Below are 26,394 nucleotides of genomic sequence, written 5' to 3'. Positions count from 1 at the left end.
GGTGGTCGCACCTTGGAGGCGGGTAGCTTTTGGGATGGAGGTGTGTTTTGGTATTATAATGATATTATAATGAGCAAAAAGTACACTAGGGTACAGCATTTGTCAAAACATGACAGGTCTTTGGCTCAGGGTGGCAAAAAGTGCAGCTTTGTGCACAAGAACAGTCGAGGCCCCACCTGATTATAGAGCCTAGCCGTGGTGTCTCCACTCCACTCTATGCTCTGTGCTGTTCCTTAGAGCTAACACACCAAGTTTCCCCAGCGCGATAGCATCTAAGGTTGGGAGCCTAGGGAACGCTCAGATAATGCAGTTATGCCCTACCCTGAAAGCCTCTTCAATGCTGTACCTTTTCCTTAAAAATTTGAATGTTAGTTTTATTTTCCTAGTTACTTCAGGCATTTACACCACAACCATAAAGATGTTTTGTACCACGAAGAGTTTCATTCATCATTTCATGGCAAAGGGCTTAAAAGAGATGTCAAATTTAAAGACAATTTTTTTACACGTATTTCTTTTACAAAAAAAGTGTTCTGAATCTACTGACCTTTTTGTGATGACAAGTGGCTGTCAATAGTATGCTACCCAGCAGATATTTTCAGAGAAATAAACATATCTAATCTGTCCCTTCAAGGTTAAAGTGACATTTAAACAATGAGTGAGAAAGTAAGTGTTTTTCAAAAGAATCTTTTGCTGTGGAGATTTTAAGATTTTCTTGTTGAAAATTATTTGGGCTACCTATAAAAATTCTCATATCTCTACAAACTTGAAAACAATTTTCTAACCTGTTTCCTTCCAGAGGAAAGTTTCAGTGGATTTTGAACCCATTTGTTAAAGATATAAAAATTCAATTAATTTGCAAGATCAACCGACTGACTTCAGGGAAGATGGAAATCTATTAGCTAAATTACAGCAAAAACAGCTACATAAATATTGAGTGGAACTGAAAAATCAGTATCATTTTTTAGTAACTGCAGCCAAAGATGCATTTCTCCCATTTCAATATTTGTGAGGTATCTTTTCAGCTCTGACAGCCATTAAAGCCAAGTTGTGAAACAAATTAAACTTACAGCCAGACCCTGAGTCACTGTATGAACCATATTCAATCACACTATTCTAACTAATAAAATTTGTTAATATTTTAGCACAAAAAAAAAAAAAGTCTTATACCATTACGAAGTCAAGTAAAATAAAAATAAAATATTTTTATTGATTTTTTCTATTTTTGTATGTTTTATTATGCAAATGGGTATAATATGTACATAATACGTACATAATACGTACATGTAGACATGCACAATAGTACATTTAAATTCTTTAACAATAAATATGCATATGTCAAGGATTGCATGCTCAAAAATTTTTTACCAGTAGAGGTGCACAATCAAAAAAGTTTGGAGACCACTGTCCTAGGCAAATATAGATTACATTAAAATATTTTTAAATTCACATTACATAAAGAAACTGTTTTGAAGAAAATATTTCAAAAAAACTTCCGTTCATAACTGTCCATATCTACCATATTACTGACAGAAATTTCTGTGACTTCATTTCTAAAAAGGCTTTGTGCTCTTTCCTGTGTTCTATCCTACATATAAAACATCCCTCCCCAGCTTTTTCACTAAACCCCAACCTGTCCATTCAGAAGAACATTTAATATTTTTCTTGTTATATCTGGAAAGTGTTTAAATTCACTTCTTTTATCAAGCACAACAGATTTTTGAAAGTATGCAATTTCAGCAGTCCTGGCTATCGGGGGGGGTCCCAGTTGACTGGCAGCTAGCAAACGTGACACCCATCTACAAGAAGGACTGGAGGGCAGACCCGGGGAACTACAGGCCTGTCAGTTTGACCTCAGTACCAGGGAAGCTCATGGAGCAGATCCTCTTGAGAGTCATCACGCAGCACTTGCAGAGCAAGCAGGCGATCAGGCCCAGTCAGCATGGGTTTATGAAAGGCAGGTCCTGCTTGATGAACCTGATCTCCTTCTATGACAAAGTGACGCACTGGGTGGATGAGGGAAAGGCTGTGGATGTGGTCTACCTTGACTTCAGCAAGGCTTTTGACACCATCTCCCACAGCATTCTCCTCAAGAAACTGGCTGCTCTTGGCTTGGACTGGCGTACGCGTCGTTGGGTTAGAAACTGGCTGGATAGCTGGGCCCAAAGAGTCGTGGTAAATGGAGTCAAATCCAGTTGGAGGCCAGTCACCTGTGGCGTTCCCCTGGGCTCAGTGCTGGGGCCAGTCCTCTTTAATATCTTCATCGATGATCTGGACGAGGGCATTGAGTGCACCCTCAGCAAGTTTGCAGATGACACAAAGCTATGCGCGTGTGTCGATCTGCTTGAGGGTAGAAAGGCTCTCAGGAGGATCTGGATAGGCTGCACCGATGGGCTGAGGTCAACTGCATGAAGTTTAACAAGGCCAAGTGCCAGGTCCTGCACCTGGGGCACAATAACCCTAAGCAGAGCTACAGGCTGGGAGATGAGTGGTTGGAGAGCTGCCAGGCAGAGAAGGACCTGTGAATGATGGTTGACAGTCGGCTGAATAGGGGCCAGCAGTGTGCTCAGGTGGCCAAAAAGGCCAACAGCATCCTGGCTTGCATAAGAAACAGTGTGGCCAGCAGGGCTAGGGAGGTGATCGTCCCCCTGTACTCAGCTCTGGTGAGGCCGCACCTCGAGTACTGTGTTCAGTTTTGGGCCCCTCACTACAAGAAGGACATCGAGGTGCTTGAGCGGGTGCAGAGAAGGGCGACGAAGCTGGTGAGGGGCCTGGAGAACAAGTCCTACGAGGAGCAGCTGAGGGAGCCTGGTTTGTTCAGCCTGGAGAAAAGGAGGCTCAGGGGTGACCTTATTGCTCTTTACAGATACCTTAAAGGAGGCTGTAGCAAGGTGGGGGTTGGTCTGTTCTCCCACGTGCCTGGTGACAGGATGAGGGGGAACGGGCTTAAGTTGCGCCAGGGGAGTTTTAGGCTGGATGTTAGGAAGAACTTCTTTACCGAAAGGGTTGTTGGACATTGGAACAGGCTGCCCAGTGAAGTGGTGGAGTCACCATCCCTGGAAGTCTTTAAAAGAAGTTTAGATGTTGAACTTAGCAATATGGTTTAGTGGAGGACTGTTAGCATTAGGTCAGAGGTTGGACTCGATGATCTTGAGGTCTCTTCCAACCTAGAAATTCTGTGATTCTGTGATTCCATATTGGAGCAAGACACTGACTCTATTAACACTCATGCCATTTCCCCAAACATAATTTTGTACATGTCCAGACTTAACATTCCAAAGGTGAATTTGATATTTTTTCACAGGACAGTAGAACAAAATGGTCAAGTGCAGTACTTCCAATAATTTTTATTTTCCCTGTTCATATCTTCCTACAAATTAATGGTTATAATTTGTGGCACTCAGAACAAGCATGTAATGATAATTATAATGTTTAAAAATGTCTACGCACATGAGAAAAACATGATAATCCACTTTGTAATAACCATTTTAATGTATCTGATAAATATAAAGAGCTGATCTGATGCTATAGTATAAGGACATCCATTTTATTTCTTAATGTAAAAGAGCCCATGGTAAATATTTCTTACAAACTCAGAAGTGATACATCAAGAAATTATGCAATTCAGGGAGAAGTTAAGGCATCAGATATAAAATACGAATATAGGTCTATAAAGTGGCACTTCAGTTACCTGATTTCAAAACTGTAGTTAAAAAACAAAAACACAAAAACCAACAGCTTGGCTACTGCATAATCCTAAACTTCTGTATTTCATAGTGTTAGGATCTTGGGATATGTTGTTGTGTCTCCTCTTCCTCTGCCAGTGCAAGAGAAATCACACAGTTTCCCAGTGGTCACTGAAGACAGACACAAAGGAAGAAAAGGAAAGAAAATGGCCAAATCTCTCTCAAGGAAGTGAAAGAGATAATAGATACTCTCCTACACAGAGTTCACTGTATACTTTTTGAAAATGTCTTACATTTCTTGCACTTTCTAATATTGAAATGATCTTTTTTTCTACCCCAACACGGTCATATGGGAGAACGCAGACATTTGAAACTTTTCTCCATCTTTACATAAATAATTTCAGAGGTCTCTGTAACAACCGGATTACAACACAATCTTAAAAATCCATCTGAGCCCTTTAAATGCAAATCCTTTCTCTAAACTGAAAAGACAGTAATTGAATACTTATCCAATTTGCATGTTTAGAGATAGCAGCTGAGCTATTTATCATCAAACAAATGTAAAATAGCATAAATATTTAATGACTTGTTATAAGAGTTCTTCCTCTGAGATAAATAGATGGACAAGTGCTAAGTTGGGTGTAGCATTGCTCTGTATGTCTAGATCTTTCAAGAGCCTATGAAAAGCTGAGTAAAAATTCTGAGTTCTTGATATGTCCAATATGTCTGATTTATTTTCTGCTATATGCCTAATAATTGCTATAATTGAATCAATGATGGGACTTCTTGGAAATGCGACTATTTTGGCTGTCAGTTCAACTAGCTGCATCAGGAGCAAACTATCGTCCTCCTATGATATGATTATGATTTTTCTGAGTTTATCCAGATTATTTTTGCAGTCCTGGATGATGCTGGATTTCTTCCTAAGTCTGTTTTGTGAAGCCTCCTATTATGAAGAAAACTTGTATGTAACTTTCAAGACAGTTTTTGTGTTTCTGAACTACTCCAGCCTCTGGTTTGCTGCCTGGCTTAGTGTCTTCTATTGTATCAAGGTTGCCAGTTTTACTCAATCATTCTTCATCTGGCTGAAGCAACGGTTTTCCAGTTTCATGCCCTGGATGCTGATAACATCATCTCTTTTCTCCTTTGTAATCTCTCTGCCTTTTTCCTGGGATATCTATGATGTGCACAACAATTTGACTACTCCTTTAACCATGAGAAACTCTTCAGAAAGGAGAGGCACAATGAAAACTAGTTTGTTAATATTGATCCTTCTCTGTAATGCTGGTATAGCTTTACCTTTAATAATGTTTGTTGTTTCAAGTATCCTGTTGATTAAGTCTCTCTGGAGACACACCAGGCAGATGCAAAATAATGCAACTGGTTTCAGGGATCCTAGCCAAGAGGCCCATATTGGTGCTATCAAGTCAGTCTTTTCCTTCCTCATCCTGTACATTACAAATTTTATTGCTTTGGTTCTCATTTTATCCGATGCTTTCTTACCTTTCAGCATTGGAGAAGCCATATGTATAGTTGTAATGGCTGCCTGTCCTGCAGGACACTCTATGGTCTTAATCTGGAGCAACCCCAAATTTCGAGAGATGCCAGCTAGGATTTTGCAACACATAAACTGTCATGTTAGAACTAGATCCATGTAAAAGACCATGAGCTGTGTAGGACTTTCTATTTAGATTCAAATAAATTAAATTGAAGTCACTGTAGTTGTAAAATTATAGAAACACAAAAGAGTAGTCTATAGTCCTAATCTGGAATTATGAAATGGGATTTTGCTTTGTTTGAATGTGACCCTTGCAATGAAGAACTTCATAAACTCTCTCCTGTTTTAAAAGATGATTGCCTGCAGCATGTAAGTACTGTACCTGCTGTATTTTTGTTTGGAAACCTCTATTGTTTCTGAAAGACAGCAGGGAAAAAAATAATGATAATAATAATAATAATAATAATAATAATAAATAAATTAAAAAGATGCAAACAATAATGTAATCTCATGAAATTCTCTCTTAATTCTTCTCTCTTGCCCAGAGTTGTGAATGCCCATCCCTTGAAGTGTTCAGGGCCAGGTTGGATGGGGCTTTGGGCAACCTGGTGTGGTGGGAGGTGTCCCTGCCCATGGCACGGGGTTGGAATTAGGTGATCTTTAAGGTCCTTTTCAACCCAAATCATTCTATGATTTTATGATTCTACAGAATTATTTATATTCTGGGTTACAAATCAGATTCTCACGATGCTAATAGAACAGACCTGCTTAAGCATAGACATGCTCAAACATCATATGTGAATTTGAGGCTTGAAGGCTGTTTTTGGTGAGTACACGCATGTAATGAGGATGCTGAGACCCAAGAATCTGGAAATTTCTTACAGATCATTTTTGACTGCTTGTTGATTCTGAAACTGGAAGATTCAAATTGAGTCAGTAAAAAGTAGCAGGTTTTGAGCTTTTCGGAATTGTTGAATTAATAATCAGTGTCTGTGTCCCCAAGAAAAAGATGTATCAGAAAATTGTCTAAAAACATATGATTAAGGCTAATATAAAAAACATAAATATTTTTTTTCTTAATAACAGACTTCTCTGAAGAATGAACATAAAGATTAATATTTCAGATTTTGCTATGGAAAATAAATTCCTCAAATTTAGAATCACTGCATATGTGTACCATATAAATATTGTCAAAATGTATTAAAATACTTACTATTAATCATCATTGTTGAGAAATTAATTCACCATTTTCAGTGTTAAACAAAAAAAAATTAAATATATGGTTTGAAACTCTTTAAATGTTTCTTGAAACAGGCCCATCTCCATAAAGTGTCTTGCTTCTGATAATGGTGTGTCCTGTAAAATTCTTCTACAGAGGGATTCCTTCACCTTTAGAAATATACTGCTACTTCCTGTACAAATCATATATTTGTGAATCTGAAACTCAGCACATTATTGTTACACTAGAAGTGGAATTTTATGATCCCTTTCAGTTGCAGTGGTATGCAAAGTTTACATTCTCTTAAAGTGATCATCACTAAAACTTTTATATATGGTTTGAGACTTCTGTTGTGATTAGCATTGGACTAAGCCCATTCTCATGTATAATATGTAGTTACAGCCAACCTGTTAAAAGCAATTTATGTGTATTTAATCTTGTTTTGTGCTGGAATGTGCTTTTGTTATCTGTTTTTTAATTTTTAAAATGCCAGATTAGAGAATTATTTCTCTTGGAGTCTTTCTTTCCCTTACAACATAAACTGTTGCACGGGTGATGGTTTTGTTTTTTTTTTTTTTAATTTTTTTTTTTGGCATTTAACATAGCTGATGAAAATTTAGAATGAAAACAATGACACCATTGTTAGGGAAGCATCCATGAATAGCAGTGGTTCCCAGCTTAGCACAATGAAACATTTTTGGAGGTTTAGTCTTCTCTCTCCTTTCTTGCTGCCATAGCAAAAGCATCTCATATCTCCCTGAGCACAAGAACAAACAAGGCATACGGGTTTATGGTCAACCCATTAAACAGGTATTTTGTCCTGCTCCAGGGTGTTATCAGGTATGTGGCTACTCAACAGAGGCACCCTGAACAATATCTATCACATCACGTGTTTTACTTCATATCCTTTCTTTGCAAACAACTTACATTTTTTAGTGGACATGAAATTTGAAAGAGATTGCTATATTGTTTTAAAGGCTTTCCTCCACAAATTTCTTTAGAGGGAGGATTCTGGAATCTAAGAGGGAAAGTAGACAGAAATACTGGAAGGCAACTTCTAAGGTCTACCTTCTGCTAAACTTTTATTATTATTATTATTTTTTTTTTCCTCCATTGCCCAGTTAACTAAATTGTCATATTAATAAAATCTATTTAATATATGTTTTCTAAACTGTTTACCAAATCTGTTTTGCTCTTTTTGACAAAAGATTAAATAAGATTGATGAGCTTTTTTTTTTTTTTTTCCTAGGGAAAAAAAATAACACTCTTGTTAGTAGGAAAAAAATATAGTTAACAGAGTCTATGATTCTTTCAAGTCAAGTATCTTATCTCATAGGAGGCATTTTTCTCTTTCATAGAAGTTTTGTAATCTAGAAATCTAGAGATGATAAAAATCATGTAATCCTGTAACTGTTTTCATTGGGATTCCAGAAAAACTACAATATTTTCTAAGCTATTGTTACGATGGAGCATAAAACAGATGCCAGCTTTTGGAACCAAACCCTTTTCCATTAAGTAGATTTTTCTGGGTTTCTATAAATTGCTGGTTTAATCCTAGAACCATAGAAAATTCATTAAGGTTGGAAAAGACCTATAAAATCATCTGGTCCAACCATCCCCTTACTACCAATGTCAGCCTCTAAACTATGTTCCTAAGTACCACATCCAACCTTTCCTTAAACACCCCCAGGGATGGTGACTTCACCACCTCCCTGGGCAACCCCTTTCCAATGCCTGACCACTCTTTTTGAAAAGAAATGTCTCCTAATTTCTAACCCAAACGTCCCCTGGCACAATTTGATGCCATTCTCTCTAGTCCCATCACTAGTTATATGCAAGAAGAAGCTGACCCCCAGCTCCCCACAGCTGCTTTTCAAGTAGCTTTAGAGAGCAACAAGGTCTCCCCTGAGCCTCCTCTTCTCTATATTAAACAACCCCAGTTCCCTCAGCCAATCCTCACAGGACTTGTGTTCCAGACCCTTTACCAGCTTCATAGCCCTTCTCTGGACATGCTCCAGGGCCTTTATGTCCTTCTTGTACTGAAGAGCCCAAAACTGAACACAGTACTCAAGGTGTGGCCTCACCAGAGCCAAGTACAGGGGGACGATCACCTCCCTGGCCTGGCTGGCTACACTATTCCTGATACAAGCCAGGATGCCTTTGGCCACCTGGGCACACTCTCGGCTCATGTTCAGGCGAGCATCAATCAGCACCCCCAGATCCTTTTCCTCCGCACAACTTTCAAGCCACTCTGCCCCAGGCCTGTAGCATCGCATGGAGCTGTTGTGCTCCAAATGCAGGACCCAGCACTTAGCCACATTGAACCTCATCCCACTGGCCTCTGCCCATCAACCCAACCTGTCCAGATCCCTCTGCAGGGCCTTCCTATCCTCCAGCAGATTGACACTTCCCCCCAATTTGGTGTCATCTGCAAACTTACTGAGGGTGCACTCAATTCCCTCATCCAAATCATCAATGAAGATATTAAAGAGGATGAGCCCAACACTGACCCCTGGGGAACACAACTTGTGGCCAGTCACCAGCTGGATTTCACTCCATTCACCACTACTCTCTGGGCCCAGCCATCCAGTCAGTTTTTAACCTAGCAAAGAGTATACCTGTCCAAACCATGGGCTGCCAGCTTCTCCAGGAGAAGACTGTGTCAAAGGCTTTGCTGAAATCTGTTGACTATGTCAACAGCCTTTTCTTCATTCTCCAGGTGGGTTACCTGGTCATAGAAGGAGATGAGGTTGGTGAGGCAGGACTTGCCTTTCATGAAACCATGCTGACTGGGTCTGATCCCCTGGCTGTTTTGTACATGCTTTATGATGGCACTCAAGATGGTTTGTTCCACAACCTTCCCTGACACCAAGATCAGACTGACAGGCCTGTAGTTCCCTGTTTCTTCCTTACAACCCTTCCTAGACAGGCTTTACCCTAGCAAGTCTCCAGTCATCCAGGACATCTCCAGACAACCACAGTCTCTTATAGATGATGGAAAGAAGCCCATCCACCAGCTCCCTCAGCACCCTCAGGTGGATCCCATCTGGCCCCATGGACTTGTGGCAGCCCAGGTGGAGCAGCTGGTCTCTCTTTCCACCTGAACTATGGGGGTTTCTTCTCCTCTGTCACAGACTTCCAGGTCAGGAGGCTGAGTACCCCAAGGATAAGTGGTCTGTCTAGTAAAGATAGAGGCATTAAAGGCATTATAAATATAAAGGCATTAAGAACCTCAGCCTTTTCCTTACATGTATACTCTATAGTCAAGTTCTCCCCTGCATCCAGTAATGGATGGAGATTCTCCTTCGCCCTTGTCTTGAATTTAATTTATTTATAAAACATTTTTTGTTATCCTTAACCATAGCGGCCAGGTTAAGGTTGTACTGGGTTTCGGCCCTCCTGATTTTTTTCTCTGCATATGCTGACAACTTCCTTGTGCTCTCCCCAAGTTGCCTGCCCCTTCTTCCACTGGACATAAACTCTTTTTCTCCCTCTACCAGACATAAACTCTCTTTTTCTCCTGGACACTCAGCAAAACCTTTGTTTTTGCCAAAAGAACAACTTCCTTGTAAACTGCTGTGTGATGTGATTTCAGTTCCCTGAAAAAGTACTATACAACTACAACATTATGACTGTATTTTAACAATGTCTATGAGAAGCCTTGAGATTCCTTTGTAGAAGACAGAAAATCACTGTATGTTATACTACATGGGACTATGGACTCTTGGATACTAATGAACTATTTGCAGTAAAGGCACTGAAAAAAAATGATTAATGGAAGGAGTCACAGTCAGAACTTCAGTTTTGTGACAATATCCACATATTGTACTAAACTAACCTATAGATCCCTGATAAATCACAAAATCCTTCATAATGATTAAAAAATAAAAATAAATAAATAAAATCAAAGAGCCATTCAGAGAAAAAGGAACATCAACACTCATTTGTTTTCTAAATCACAGTCTGACAGTCTGGCCTCTTTTTCAAGTAATGAAACAGTAATTTGATTGTATTAAGTAGCTCAGGACAAGAAATGCAAAGATATGCAATGAAATTGACAGCTCACTGCAGCATCCTCTTTAAATTTGCATGTTTATAAACACAGCTGGAGTTTTCATGACTGAAATGCTGGAAAACATGTCCTTTCCCACTAAAAATGTTCATTTAAAGACAACTCAGCATCTGTACAGTGTGTGTGTGTAAAATGTTCCTGAAAGTACATATTTTGTCAAATCCATTGTCTGCAGAAATCGCTTTTCTAAAACTTCTAAATTTAAATTTTCCCATTCATGCCCAGGCACTCAGCTTTGAAAAAATGGAGTGACAGACATCATACTTAATAGTACAAGAAGAATTAGGTACCAAATTCTTTTCAACATGGTTTGAACAAAGCTTAATAAGATCCCACTGCATAAGAGTAAGGCATGAAGTAACTCACACACTCTAACTTGGAGACAGTTGGAAAAGAAGACAAGCAAGACACATACCATGTGCAGGAGACAGAGCCAGCAAAAGGGTCAGAGTGACTAATATTAACCTTTAATTTATTTTTTTTCTCAGCATTTGGATGAGTACTTCTTCCCCATTTGTGTTGGAGGTAAAATAATTTTTCAACTCCTTGACAGTCAGGATCATCAAAGTCTTCACTGTCTGGCACTTTTCTTCTAACCAAATGCAGGAGAATAAGGACACATTATAAGAATGGCCTATGTCATTTCTCAATAGATTGGTTCTCTTATGGCAAAATTGGGTCATTGTCTGGAAAAGAAACAGTGAGGGTAACATGTTCACGCATGTTCCTATTTTAGAAGAACAATATAGTGTCTCTTAGGAAGCAAGAAAGACATTGTATTATAGAAAAAATTCAGACACGTGGATCTTCCCTGATCATTTGAAAAATGATTGAAGGAATGTACTTCTGAGAAAATCAATGGTTCTTTGTTTAACATTTTTTAGGAGAGTAGCTTAGTCTTAGAGTCATGCCATAAATGAGGCGGGATTTTGTACATTCTTCTGCTTGTTAAATACAAATGAGTCTTAACAGTTAAATGGGTGACTTGAAACTCTATACACACTTTTTAATGTACCAAATATTTTTAAAATAAATTAATACAAGATAATCTTTCAAACTGTTTTGAAACTCCTTTGTACATGTATCATATAATTGTATAATTATTTGCTTTGAATATAAGTTCTTCCTGTAACTGGCATTGTAGTTTCATACTGTATTTACATACAGTTTCAGATACTTCATAGCTTGAATAATTTTAGGTTTTGTATTTGTAGGGAAAACTTTCTAATGCTAAAGCTGTTTTTAGTCCTGTAACTTCTTTCATCAAATAACACTGTGCTATAGATTAAAGTGTTCTATATCTCATATACAAATGTACAGGCATATGGTATCTGTGTGGGTTTTTCACAGACTATTTGTACAAGTTTGCCTGAGAACACTGACTGAGAATTTGAAATCAAAAAGGTGTACTGTAGTTGCTGTTAAATAGTGTAGTTTATCTTTACTAATGGGTTAATCAAAACATTCATGAACTGTGATATGTGCTTGTCTCATGTATGAACAACATTACATTTACAGGTCTGCTATTCTCAAGGAATCATTTTTCTCCTTTCACTGACATGAGTTTGTAAAAACTCCCAGGTGCCCATGTTCCTGATAGGAAGTTGTAGGGCCACAGGCTACCTGCTCATGCATAAAAATGGTGTGATAGTGGTCTCTTCCTCTAGTTATTGTTGCACTTTTTTATGTTTTTGAGGTTTGCCAGCAATAACACAGCTTGAACATTGGTATTGTCACATATAAGTCATTGTCACTCTTTTAGAATCAACAACCACACTGTTTCTGCAAGCCAGAAGAGGACTTAAAACCCTCATTATTTCCTTGATATAGCATGTTGTATGAAAGCCAAATACTAAAGAGAGGTACAAAAAGCACTGGAAGAAACTTATAAAATTTGCTAGATTCCATATTGTCTGCTTATTTGTGAATCTGTGAATTTTGAATTTCAGTTGTGTAAGAACTGAGAAATAGTCTATCCTATTTCTCATTTTAATTCTGGAGAAGATAAAATAAAACCTAGGTAAGGCAGCATATACCTTCTTCATGCATTATGTTTGTCCTGTCCATAGCTAGCAGATCCAAAGACTGAATCACAACTGACTTACTTTCATTAGAAGTTGGTAGGAGAGGAATGTGCTTCTCCTCCCTTTCTTAGTCTACTGTCTAGAGTATTTCTTCAAGGAAGAGGAGCAGTATTTAATGTTCTTTTCAACCTGATAACAGGCAAACAAGCATTCTTGACTTCAGGATGCTTGCTATGCATTGAGGGGGTTGGCTGCAAAGGAAGTTCTTTCCATTCATTTAATGATGTTTCATGGTGTAATACTAATTGGACAGAGAACATGACTACCATTTAACATAAAGTGTCTGGGTCTAGGAGAAAAGAGTCCTTGTTTCCAGACCCTTCCTATTGATATATTGATATCAGTTTTACATGAAACGTTTATGGAAGTAATATCCAGTAGTATTTGGGGGAAAAAAAAAAAGAAAAAAAAAAAAAAAGACAATACAACATGTAGACAATTAAATGTCTTCCTGGGAATGTGATGTCATATTCATGTTTTAGTTATACATTTTGACCTATATTTTTCAACAAAACAACCCGAAGTATTCCTTGTTTGTATATGGATTACTGCTTCCTTGTGGGAATCCTATCATTTTGCATTACCAAATCAATTTCTTACAACTGCCAAGAGCCTTGATGTTGATATGAGCAAGGTCTATTCTACTCTAGGTGTAAAATACTCAATTCTTTTCAGACTGTCTAGCCACCAGCTACATAAAAGATACAAATTAACTGGCACAGCTTGAAATTTTTTAATTGCCTGTTCTTTCTGGGTGCATGTTACAGAAAGGTGATACACAGATTGACCATAAAAAGAGTTAAATTATGAAAAGAGGATATGCAAACAGGCATGCACTGTAGTTTGCATCTTTGTGATTACTGATTGGACTTTTAAAATCAAAGTACTATTTATTGAGTGAAGAGAAGTAGAAAATCCTCTTGTATCTCTGAGGCTTTCACAGAGTTCTGGGCACTTTATCTTAAAAGCGGTAATATTATCCTGATTTTAATTCCCTTAATGCCTGTACACTTATAGTAAATATGTAAAAACTGGAAAATAATTTTAAGAGTGTGTAGAAAATATATAAATATATGTAGTATATATATGTGGTATATAATATAAAAATAGCTCATATTTTTCAGTGTCTCTCTTTAAGTGATTACTTCCACAAAGACAACTAAATTCAACAACTTCTGCTTCTTGACATCTTTCTATCTATATTTTCACTCTTTTTTTTTTTTTTTTTTTTAGCCTGAAGTGGGCTTCATGAAACTTACCTCATTAAGCAGATAAAATATCCTTCTAGATTATGACATATATTCCTTATGGCAAAAAATATAACTGAAGTAAATAAATAAAGTGCTTTACAGAGGTAGAAATGAAAACTCAAATATCACATCAGTAAGGGCTAGTAATAATTGCTTTAACCGTATTATGTCAGTCAGTTAGATAATTTGAAAGAAAAGATTTGTTAGTATCTCTGAAGAAACCAGAAGAGAGGTAGTTGGGATACAAATATGAAAGCTCAGAGAGACTCTGTAGAAATGACAGAGGCTAGCAGGAAGTGGAAAATCAGTATATTTGTAAGGGGTCATAAAGTCATAAAGTCCAAGATTTTAAAAATCTTAAACAACAATGAATTTTAATCCCAAGACTCATTTTTAAAAGGTGTTTTCTAGAGTTTCCCTTAAGATCCATGATGAATACATGGCAAATCATTGTTTATGACCGTTATTTAATGTTTGTCACTTGTGTATTTTTATTATTGTGGTGGAGTTCAGCTGCCTAGCAAGGTAAAACCACCACAGCTAGTATCACTGATCCTTCAGAAGGAAATTTGCATACATGAGGCATCACCCTTTCCCTGACATTTTAGGACACAACCAACTATATTGGATCTCCAGGAGGTACACTGTACTATTTTGGCTTCAGCAGTTGTTGTGCCTTTACAGATAGTTTCTCACATTTAGGGGTGTTTTGTAGCCCTTTTTTTTTTTTTTTTTTTTTTTTTTTTTTTTTTTTTTAGTGTGGCACCACACAGATGCTGATTGAGGTGGCCATGGTTTCTTTCTCCTCTCGATCTCTTTGCTCCTTTATGGAGGGTCATAAGTCAAACTGAGATCTACCCAAGAAGTGAACGTTTCTTTTGAGGATTTGTTGATACTTTTCCTAATAACATTCTAGAAGTTCAGAAGTGTATGCTTCAATACATATTCCGAGTTCCCATACTATAAATAGCAAATTTCAGGACTATTAAAAACAAACAAACAAACAAACAACAACAACAACAAAAAACACTTTTCAGTCATCAAGATTCCTGAGACAAGATTCCTGAGATAAGTTCATAGGATATATATACTTCAGATTACGAAACAAAAATCTGTTTAAGGAAATCTGGCTAACAGCTATGCAAGTAAGCATAAATCAATAGGAAAAACAGTGACAAATTAGGAACTCGGACAAACTAATCACTCTGAATCAGCTACTCCTAAAACCACTGAATAATTTAGTAATTGCTCCCGTTCTAAAATACTCATTGGTGATTCAATTCTCTTTGGAATGCTGTAAAAACTAAGGCAGACTATTGCATAAAAATGTAAAGCAGTTAAAATGGGGTGCTTGGGGGAAGAAGAGAATTTGGGGATTGAACAATGCAATTTTGAGGGGCACAGGAGAAATTATGGGTTGCTTACAGGGATAGGGGTGGATCATGGAGGGAAATAGAAAAATGGGGGAAGTGGAGTATAAAAAAGCAGTTGTACATTAGTATAGAATTAGTCTGGCCAATCCTTGCACCTGATCACTGCAGGCTGTCTTGTTTCCTTATTAAACTCTACCTATTTTCATGTAAGTATGTTCTCTATTTCCTCTTGTGTGTGGTTTGTCAGCAAAATTCAAGCTGGACTAGCTTGTCAGTAACACAAGAAATTTTGGATGAATCTGAAGGTCTGGAAGGCAGCTACCAGAGATGCCTTATCCACTGTTTTTTATCTGTGCCTTCAAAATCAGGAATGAAAGGTTTAAATATTCAGATAAAAGAAAAACTTAACTTATAAAGAGAGACAAGCACAAGCATGCATATATCATCTCCTTCCTTTTGGAACTGGAATCATTTGGTCTTAAGAACTGAGATCCTGACATTTAATAACAGCTACAAAAAGAAACTACCAAAGTTTCTATGTATAAAATAAAATATCTCAGAGAAAGTTCACAGAAAATGTCTGCCTTAGACCATAATCCAAAACAGAATAATAAAATAAAATAAAATAAAATAAAATAAAATAAAATAAAATAAAATAAAATAAAATAAAATAAAATAAATAAAACTTTAATTTCAATTTGTTTTTTAACTCTTGGGGACAAATGCTTCATATATTATAGAATCAAGATGTGGTTTATTCTTAAACTGAATGACATTATAACATGGCTTAAAAAACATAGCAAATTGGCTTGTACTTGTGCAGTCTCTAAAAACAAATTGTGTCAAATCTATGTGTTTCTTTAAAATATGCTTTCCTTAAATCATTGTTTTTAGATACATACTTTTATTATAAAATTTAATTGTCGTTCCTCCAAAAGAATTTGGGTCCACTAGACAGCAGCAAATGTGTGACTAACTTTTGGAAGTTTCTGAAAAATACAGTCATAAGAATTTACAAAGGCAAGTGATTCCAGATAACCTCATTTTAGATGTTTGTTTAAACCATTGTCAGTTTGAGATACAGAGATCCTCTCAAAGTTCAGGTTTAACTTAACCACAGAATACATTTAATTTCTCTGAAATTCTAAATTCATCCAGCACAACCTGAGCAAGGAAGAAGGTGGTTTCCTTCCTAACTGCTCATTTTCCTTCAGACCCACTCCCTCCCCATCTTTACCTTATCATTACATATATTAGCTCTTATAAAATATATATATATATATATATATCTTTAGTTTAAAGATAACAGCAGTTCAAAGATGTGTATACTTTTATAGCCCCAAAACAAGATTTGTAACACCCTGTATAAATTTTGAACCACAAGATATGACTTTATATATGTTTATCCTCCTCACTCACTTTTCACAGATGTATGGGCCTGAAGGTCTTAATACCTGGAGGTTTTTATAAATTTGTACAAAAAGGTTCTGCATTCTGATTAAATCCATTTAATAGCACTATAGGACAAATACCTAAGAGTTTTTGGTTTTGGTTTTGGTTTTCACCTGTAAGCCTGATGATTTGAAATCTTACCAGAAGCCATTGTCTAGTAAGCAGAGAGTACAGTGGCTTTTTCTGAACACTATAGAGCAGAAATTGCCACATTGTTGGGGCAGTAGCCCCTTCACCTGCCTACTTATAGCATGCTGTATAGGCTGGTGAGGGTAGGCAGCCAAGGGGCAACAAAAGCAGCTGCAAGACGACAGTCACAGGAATGCTGCCTAACTTTTCTGGATGGAGACTGAAAAATTACAAAGATCTGCCAAGCTCTGTCAATTTTAATTGGAAAGCTGTGCACGCCTGGAGTCCAAAGTGTGGAAAATAGCTGTAGAGTGATACAGTTCATGTTATTTGTGGAGAAGACTGTGTCAGCATGTAGTAGAGGGTATCAAAAAAATCAGACAGGAGCTATTTACTTCCTAGTTATGTTGCAGTAAGTTGCGATTCTAAGTTTTACTGTACCATATCACTGGTATACATTTCACGTAAATAGAAGAGAATTGTGTCCAGAGGAGTCAAAGCTAAAGATTATTTTTGCAAGCTGAAATCCTGGGATAAGGGGCACCTTATGGGACACATGCTGGTTTATGCCTCTGCTTAGATACTGCATTTCTGTCATAATGTCATAAAAGATCCCACTAGGCAAATTTGTGTGAGTGAGCTGTGCCTATGCGTGTGAAGGGAGAAACAGTAACCAGAAATAAGGACGTCAAAGAAAGGAGACGTAGGTGCTGAAAGGCAGCACGTAATGGTCTCCCAAAATACGTAAGATGAGTATTCTTGCCTGTCCTCCCAAGAATATATAAGATGTGGAGACTAACAGTCTTGTGGATCTGCAAGAACAGACTAAGTCAGAACATCAAGAGTCAGACAGATTAGACAGAGTCACCCAGCACACAATAATCTCAACAGTGTGTTGTGTATCTTAGTCCTAGGATGCAGTGACTGCTACGTACAAAGATAAAGATTGGTTTATCCTGTTGAAAAATATACCCTCAGAAGCCTTTCTGAGCATCAGTCAGAACCTTCTGGTACAGCATCCCTCTGCTTCTGGGATGAGTTTCTTGGATCCTGCTGTAAACAGCTAACTGTTATTGAATGTCTGTGTGTGAGGCAATAATTGAACATACTGTGTGAATTGTTATCTGCTATTATAATAACAGCTTAATCCTATGGATAGCAGTTTAACTAGCAAAATGTGATCTAACATACATTGATTATATTTTTCTCTCCTGGCTTGAACCATTAATGAGGAAAAAAATATAATTCTACTAATGAAACCATCCTGTTCTGTGATATATTTCCTACAGCCAATTCACTGTCATCCTCAGATTAGCCACTTCCAATAGGATCCTCCTTTGCACAGTTAATGCATGCTAACTTTGCTCCACCAGCCCAAGACAGTTTTCCCACTTTCTTAAAGGAACAGCATACTTGTTTCTGTAGACTATCTAGATAGATGTGGAAATTTCCATTCAAAAGTACTTTTACCATCAAAAAGAAAAAAGGGAAGAAAAAAAAAAAAGTTATAAAATTTAAAAGAAAAAAAAAAAGAGAGAGAAAGAGAGAAGAAACATGCTAATTCTGAGAAACTGAGAAACTGGAAGTATTGGAAAATAGCACAGATGTACAGATGAAGTCTGATATACAGGGAAAGGTAGAAGAGCACAAGGTAAAAATAAATAAATAAATAAATAAATAACAATAACAATAACAATAACAATAACAATAACAATAACAATAACAATAAATAAATAAATAAATAAAACAGATCAGAATTTAATGTTAGGTAAAGAAGACCAGGTCTGGGGATCACAAAAATGTGGACATTTGAATCAGATCTGAATGATGCTACACAACAGTATTAGAGCAGGAAAGAAGAAATGAAGGATGGAAGGGGAAATATATGGAAAACAAGCAAAAACCTAGAAATAATGAAAAAATCTGAAATTTCTTCAGAAATTGACCTCAGAAGACTGAGGTGACAGGAAGATTCTAAGAATAAAAACAAAAGTAAAGATATAATCATGACCTAAAAGGAAAACTCAGTAGAGTATATCTTGAAATACAGTTGTGTGCTGTTCCTGAAATTAAGGTGTTTCCAAATCTGGGACCCCAACAGCAGCAAGACAGACAGAACAGTACTGTGGGTCCAACTAGTAGTGAGGCTGAGCATGTGTTCCAGTAGTCAAAAAAACAAACACATGTATACAATACACATACATACATACACACAGCTGGCCACAGAATATCACAGACAGAAACATCCAACACTTATGCAAGCATGAACAGCACCAGTGGCCTCATTCTGTGCCCCTCTTTGGCTTACCAGGTTGAAGACTGTGAAATGTATACATACAGTATACGTACCTCCAGTAGCTGGACATAGATGTGCAATCTATCCAGTTGCTAGTCCTTGAATTCCCAATTCCCCCCAGCTGCTGACATCTGAGCATATGAGTTTGTAGTGGGTTTATGTGGCAAGGTGGCTTCTGTGAGAAAAATCCAGAAGCTGCCCCATGATAGATATGAGGCTCACCACTGGCCAGAGCCGAGCCAAAAAATGATGTTGTTTGTGCCTCTGCAAGAGCATAAGAACGGAAAGAGAAAAAAAAAAAAAAAAGAAAAAAAGAAAAAAAAACTACTGCAACAACAGCAGTTGGGAGAGTGAGGAGTGAGAACCAGCCCTGCAGACACCAAGATCGGTGAAGAAGGAAAGAGAAGAGGTGCTCCAGGACTTCTGCCGGAATAGAAGTGCAGCCTCTCCTGCAGCCTGTGGAGAGGACCATGGTGGAGCAGGCTGTCCCCCTGCAGCATGTGGTGTACCATGGTAGAGCAGGGTTTCATGCTTTCATGCTGCAGCCCGTGGAGAGGAGCCCACGCAGGAGCAGGGGTTCTGGGGGGAGTTGCCACCCATGGGGGACTTATGTTGGAGCAGTTTGCCCCTGATGGATGGACCCTGTGGTACGAACTGATATCTGGAGCAGTTCTTGAAGAGCTGCTGCCTGTGGGAAGTCCACATAGGATCAGCTCGGAAAGGACAACATCCCATGGGAGGGACACCACATGGAGCAGGGGAAGAGACTGTGAAGGAGTGGCAGCAAAGTGCTATACACTGACCACAATCCCTATCCCCCTGTTCTCCTGCGCCACTCGGGGGGAGGGGGTGGAAGAGGGTAGATGGAGTGAAGGTGTTTTTGATTTCTTTCATTTGATTCTCACTTCTTTATCTTGTTAGTAATAGGCAATCAATTTTACTAATCTCCCTAAATCTAAAACTAATCTGAGTCTGTTTTGCCAGTCACAATAATTGTTCAGCAAGCTGCCTGTCCTTATCTCAACCGTTAAGCCCTTTGCATCGTATTTTCTCCCTCTTTCCCTTTGAGAATGAGGAGTGAGAGAGCAGTTGTGGTGAAGCTCAGATGCCCGCCTAAGTAAAACCACCATAAATCTTCTTAAGATTTGTGTGTATCTGGTGATTTATGCGTATCTGGTGACCTGTGTCTTACAGTATCATTCCTAATGAAGAGCGGTTGCAGGGTCAGAGTTACTGCAGTACCTCCACGTAGTCTTGCTTGGACCCATGGACATTATGCACCTTTTGTCTTGTCTTAGTATGGTCAGTGGTGCTGCTGAGTTATGTTTTGGTTATGCAAGCTGGCGTAGGAGCTTCATTGTTTATAGTACGTAGGTAAATAAATTCCTATCACATTCACAGATCACTGAGTGCCAGGATAACACGTTCAACACAATAACATAGTAATTCTGTGTAGCTGAGACTGTTTTAACCCTGCCAGCCTTAAAGGGCCTGCAGAATCAATGGGGAAGCTACCAGCCATGTCCTTGGTTGAAAGGATTTTCAACACAACTGGCACAAAATGCAAGGTATTCATGTGGGCTGTTGGCAATGATCTTCTGTGACCCTATTTTTTGTCACAGGTGACCCTAAAGTATACTGTTTCAGAACTGGTTGTCAAAAAAATACATATTGATCAGGCTACCCCAAGATAACTCCAAGAGAATTTAAGAGGCTATTTTGCAGACAACTGTGAGGGAAATCACATCTTTCAGGGATTTCATGTAGCAGGCTGTGACAAAAACTGTGATGGGTGAAGCTGTCCCACACAACCTCCCAGAAGATGTTGAGGACTGTATTAGGCATGGTAGTGACCCAAATCACATCTCTCAGAAGCATGATTTAGTAATCTAAGTCACTGAAAACAATTTGAGCAAAGCTGTTAATGGGGATGGCCAGGAGTGTGCCAAGTGACCGGATTTCTGTGGTCATGTATTTTTACATTGATGATAGAGACCTCTTGAACTGATTGACTAATTTCTACTGTGAATTTACAACATGTGTTTGGATATCTAACAATAAGGCTGTGGTATCTGAGTAATTTACATCATTACAGCTTTTAAAATGTCTTGTATAGCATCACAGATCCTGTTCCCTTCCTAGGCTGGCATTGCAGTGGGGTTTTAGGGAAGGTTTGACAGTGTCTCCCTTCCTTCCAGCCATGAATGCTTTCTCTTCCTATTAATGAATATTGGTCATCAGTCACTACCTATGGTAATATGATGTCAATTGTGAAACCAGCTATATATTCCATAGAAACGATTAGGAAAAGAATTACAGAGCTTTCAAAGTTCTCTGTAAATGCTTTTTTGAAGTCCCTGTTTAATTTCAACTGAGGTTGCAAACGTAGCTGCAAAGTTGGTAGTGAGAATGAGAATTGCATTTCCTGAGGGGAAGTGATCAGTTGGGGCCAGAGGAAAGCAGCTAGGGGAAACCAGTGATCAGCTGGGGCCAGAGGAAAGCAGCTAGGGGAAACCACTTTTTCCTTTCTCTGTCTTGCTGGATGTATTTGTGAGTAAGAAAGCAAGTCAGAGTAAGAGGTATTTACTGTGTCTCTACAGTGAAGTGCTGTCTTTTAGAAGATTAAATCTTGTATAGGACTGATAATGTTTTAAGTAGCTACCTGAGAAAAGTCTTTCTGGAGCTACATGTTTGTGTGTTTGCTGATTTCCTGAAAGTATACATTATTTCTTTTGTTTTCTATTGATTATAGCAAACATTTTTAGGGACAAGCTCTGAGATAATCACATCAAATAAATGTAATAATACAAATGTCTCAAGTTTGACTTACACATATCTTGTAACACACACACACTTTCAGAGCTGCTCCCTAGGACTTCCTGTATTGCTACCTTGATGTTGGCTCTCAGTTGTATATCAACCATCTGTCAGAGACAAGAGGTGTTTGTCCACAGAAGTGAGCTATGCACAGAAGACAGAAAATTCTTAGACATTCTTAGCGGTGATGTTTTATGTTTTGTGACCACCAAATGAAGGTTCAGAGGTTCTTATGTGTTCTTAGAAAATTTTAATGGATGCTTAGCAATCATTGTGATTGTTTGTTTGTTTGTACTCTTTAAGAGAATAGACAAAAAGTCTTTCTTCTAACAAAGTTCTAGATTTTCCTTTAAAGTGAAGGATTTTCTGCTGTGCCTGGAGATATTTTCCAACTGCACTTTAGCAACAATATTGCTAATTCCACTCTTTCCTTCTGCTTGCACCATGATGCCATGTAGTGAAGTTTGTGTTGTAAGTGCTGTGCTCTTAGAAAGAACACTCATTCGTGCTACTATTTTTACATGTCTCATGAATAGGATAATAGCAGAGCTGATCTCTCTCACCTGGCTTAAGGTCCTCCAGAAGTTGCTTTCCTCGACATGAGATAAGCCACCTGATTTTGCCATTATGAAAACAACAAAAATTCCATATGCTGTGAAGCAGACTTCATTCCTGGTTATTTCCTTGCCTACTTTACCGTATTTACCATGAAGGTGCACATCTGGCCACAGAAGCTGTGATATAAGGAATGTAGATGACAAGCATTCCTGGTGCATAACTTAACAGCTGAGATACAGTAGAGGGCTTTAATTATGGAGCTGGCCTAGCTTCAAGTATACTGTGCCGGTGTAGGAAACATACATGATGAACTGGCAGCTCTTTTTGTCATTAAACTATGACACAGCCAAGAGTGCTGCATGGGCATCAGTATATATTGAAGCATCTACTTGACAGTGTGATGGTTTAACAGCAATGGTTACCTAAACATCATACAGCCTCTGTCTCACTGCCCATCCGCAACAAAACAGATGATAAGTTTTTCTGAACCACCCACTTTTTCAGTTGTTCCTCAACTTCTTGTTTTATCGATGGTATCTTCAAAATGTCTCCAGTTCTTAAAGTGCCACAAAGATGTCTCTGGTTCCCAGGCCAAGTTTTGAAGTCAAAGGCCAAGTTCCCAGGCTGAGTTCCCAAACTGGCAGTTATTTTCTTCTGTCAGTGTTTAGCAGCCATTTTATATCAGTATTTTCTCAGTATATTCAGGCTGGCCCTGTAACTACTGCCATCAGTGCTATTGCAGAATGTCACTCCATCCAGACAGAGAACACCAACAGTAATGATGAGTTGTGCAAAGGTAACCTATGGATTACTTCTCCATAAAGAAATATGTCATGTCCAGGTCAAGTGAGAAGATACCCTTGAGGTCCTTCATAAATGCTGCTAGGTACATAAGGCTGGATGGCAGACATGCTGTCATGTTGCCATTGATCTTGTCCTTAAATAAATGCCTTCTCTTGGTCATTTAACTATAAAAACATCCTGGTGTCAGTAGATAGCATCCATGTACCTAGTTAATTGGTTGTAATGCCCAGGAGCCATACTCTGGTCATCAAGGACCTGCATGACGAAGAACAGATCTCACTCTTAGAGGGTTTCAAATGTTAATAAGAATTCTGTTCATGGCCACTAATCAGTAAGGAAAAGAGTTCTAAGAGCAGCCAATGAAACTAAATCTCACTAAACCTGAGATTTGGGATGAACATCAGATAGATTCCATCAGGTAACAACCACAGATATATCAGTGTCATAAACTGTGTGTTCACATTGGTGCAAACAGACAGAACATTGCAACTTGTTCCAGTTTCCAAGAACATGCCAAGTAGCCAGAGTTAAAATTAGAAGCAGCTTTTATTCCCTAAATTCATTGTTTATTTTTACTTATATACATATATATATATGTGTTATAAATAGAGTGAAAGAGAGAGTAGGCGGAACTACCAGAAATGGTCGTACATAACAAAAAGAAACTCAGCAGAAAATACAGGAAGTCCTACAATTTTAATACTAAGGAAGATGTTCTTTCAACACTTGAAGGGCCCTTGCCTCAAAGACAGAGTGGATGTCATTTGTTACTTACAAAACTACCGCCAGTGATAAACTCCAGTTGGGGATTATATCATGAGAGTATAATTGCTCCCAATGAGATTGATGAGTTGCAAATTTACGAATTTTCTTTCCCTTTTTACCTTCCAAAATGATTCACAAAGTGACCAATGTTCTGCATTTTCACAATGCTTTATTGGGTGAGAAATAACGGTTTTACTTATTGCTCTGCCTGTACCATGAATGTCAAACCCATAGTTAAAAAAATACGGCATCGATGATGACATCAGAAGCGCAAACATCCCTCAAATATGGTCACAGGTACAATTTTCAAATTTTATTGGAGGTTTTGGTTCTTTCAGATTTGAGATTAATCTGTTGATAATGTCTAAAAAGGTGAACAATATTTCTATTGGTTCCTTCTTATAGCGCATGCTAGGATGTGAATCTATATATTTCCTCCTTTGCAGTCATTTGTGAGGCAGAGAAACCCATGAAGAGGGTTTCGTCTTTGCAGTGCCTAACAGAGAGTGAAGCTTCATCTGGCTGCAATAAGGATGGCGACAATGGGGCATCTTTCTACTCCAGTGTTGTGGCTCCTTCTCCTCTCCATTCAGGTTTCCCTGGGTAAGTATGTACTTTATTTTTCACTAGTCACTGAGCTAAGAAGAGGATGTATATTCAGTATAAGTGGGTTGTTACTCCATTTGCCTATAAGCTAAAGTGTCAAGAAGGTGTTTAAATGAAGTTCTCTTTGATTCAATCTCTTTCCTGATCCTGGGAGAAAGAAGGATAAGCCGGTCTCAGTATTTTACTGAGATATCGATGACCAGACATTCTCGCCAGACTTTGAGTCCATATTCAGTGAAAAGTCTAGCTGTAATGGAAACCAGATGTGTATTTTTACTACTGTCCTGCCTTCCCTGCTGAGCTCTGTGTAGATGGAGTGAATAACTCTGATTCTTTATTCAATCCCATTTAAAATGATGTTGCTGTGCTCTGTGGGTCCTGTAGAGCTTGACTGGGTGAGGTACTATCCTCTCAGTTGTTCCTGTGTATCTGAAGTTTACCACTATTTGTCTCTCTGCTGTTGTAGAGCTATGTGCAGATGTTTGAAACTGACAATGAGAACCAGATTTTGGGGTCCCCATTTTTGTTTCTGTACACATGGAAGTGGTATTATGGCATTGTGATTGAGGGTTGCATCCCTGTATAATGAAAATAAGACTTCATAGTTGATACTTCATTTACCATTGCAGGCCCCTAGTCTGTTAGGTTCCCTCCAGTTGTATGAATGCAAATGGATGGGAAGAAGAGGCATGAGACTTTCTGTGTAAAGGAGTAGAAACAAAAATATTAAATATTCATATTTAGTCATCTCTGTAGCAGTGTTTGAGTGTGAACTCAGCAGTACTGTACAAAGGAGAGTGAGTTTTCTGCCAGTTTGTTTTTTAGTAACAGGGAACAGTAGCAGAGTGACTCACTAGCAATGCAGACAAGAGTAGCTTTACCTTGACATAACCATCAACATCTACGATCCATGATTTGGTCTGGCTCTGGCTGTACTTACACTCTCCGTGCTATCACAGCCCTCTGCTGGTCCCCAGAAAGGATATAGAGCGAGAGGCACAGACATCAAGGAGTGAGATGGCATCCTGAGATCAAGGCAACCTCCACATAGGGTCTGAATACAGGGGCACACGCCTCTTCCTCATCCCTGGCTGATGAAGGTACCCAGGTATTCAGATGAAGCAAGCACAAATGTGATGCCTTCTTTTCCAAGCAGAACCCCATCCTGTGACTAGTACCACTGAATTTAATGAAGATCTTTGTGGGATATGCTATGGAGTGTGAGGAAACACAAAAGAGTATGTCTGTAGGTATCAGAAAATCACATGAGATTGATTACAGTAAATGGCAGTTTTAATTAGGGAAGAATAAAATCTGTTGGCTACTTTATGCCTAGCTTTTCCTCTGCATACAGCCTTGCATTCTGTCATGTGTTGAAAACACAAAATGTTGGATTATTTAAAAATTCAAGAGAAGATCAGTCAAGTGAGGAGCTGTCTGTTTTAGTCCCATATGTGGCTAAAGGAAATAGGTTATCTGGTTCCTTTAATAATATATTACGAGTTTAACTTATCTTAGAAATGACTTCTCTATAAAATGTGTACAAAGCATCTGGGGGACTATACTCTTTAAATAAATTGTAAGTTGATCTCCAGAACATATTTCATGAGGCTCTTTAAAGCTTACCTACAAAAAAATACTACCTCTGAGACAATATGTCACAAGTACAAAGGTTTTTTGTAGTTCTTAGGTGCTTGTGTTATGTATTTGAGAGATTTTACTCAGGAAATCTGAGAAAAGATGACAGCATAAAAATAGTTCTTCGATGTTACTATTTGTCAGTCACTT

At 38.2% G+C, this 26,394-nt stretch overlaps 2 protein-coding genes across 2 annotated transcripts in view; both read left to right on the top strand.

Moving 5' to 3' along the window:
- Nucleotides 1-4,405: 4,405 nt before the first annotated feature.
- LOC311222154 (taste receptor type 2 member 40-like) lies at nucleotides 4,406-5,341 on the top strand (the record flags this gene model as incomplete). The annotated part of the gene is made up of 1 exon (XM_084306290.1): nucleotides 4,406-5,341. The coding sequence occupies one exon, from the start codon at nucleotides 4,406-4,408 to the stop codon at nucleotides 5,339-5,341; it is 936 nt and encodes a 311-aa protein (XP_084162416.1).
- Nucleotides 5,342-24,533: 19,192 nt separating this feature from the next.
- Nucleotides 24,534-26,394, top strand: part of LOC311216733 (antigen WC1.1-like) — a gene marked incomplete at both ends in the record, with an annotated part of 28,032 nt that continues 26,171 nt past the window's right edge. Inside the window, one exon of the mRNA XM_084298270.1 lies at nucleotides 24,534-24,603. Coding sequence (XP_084154396.1) covers nucleotides 24,534-24,603 — 70 coding nt within the window. The remainder of the gene's footprint in view (nucleotides 24,604-26,394) is intronic.

The sequence above is a fragment of the Netta rufina genome (assembly GCF_964035555.1).
Source record: "Netta rufina genome assembly, chromosome: 1".
NCBI classification, from domain to species: Eukaryota; Metazoa; Chordata; class Aves; order Anseriformes; family Anatidae; genus Netta; species Netta rufina.
Note: the sequence above shows the minus strand (reverse complement) of the source record. Positions and strands in the feature narration are given on the sequence as shown.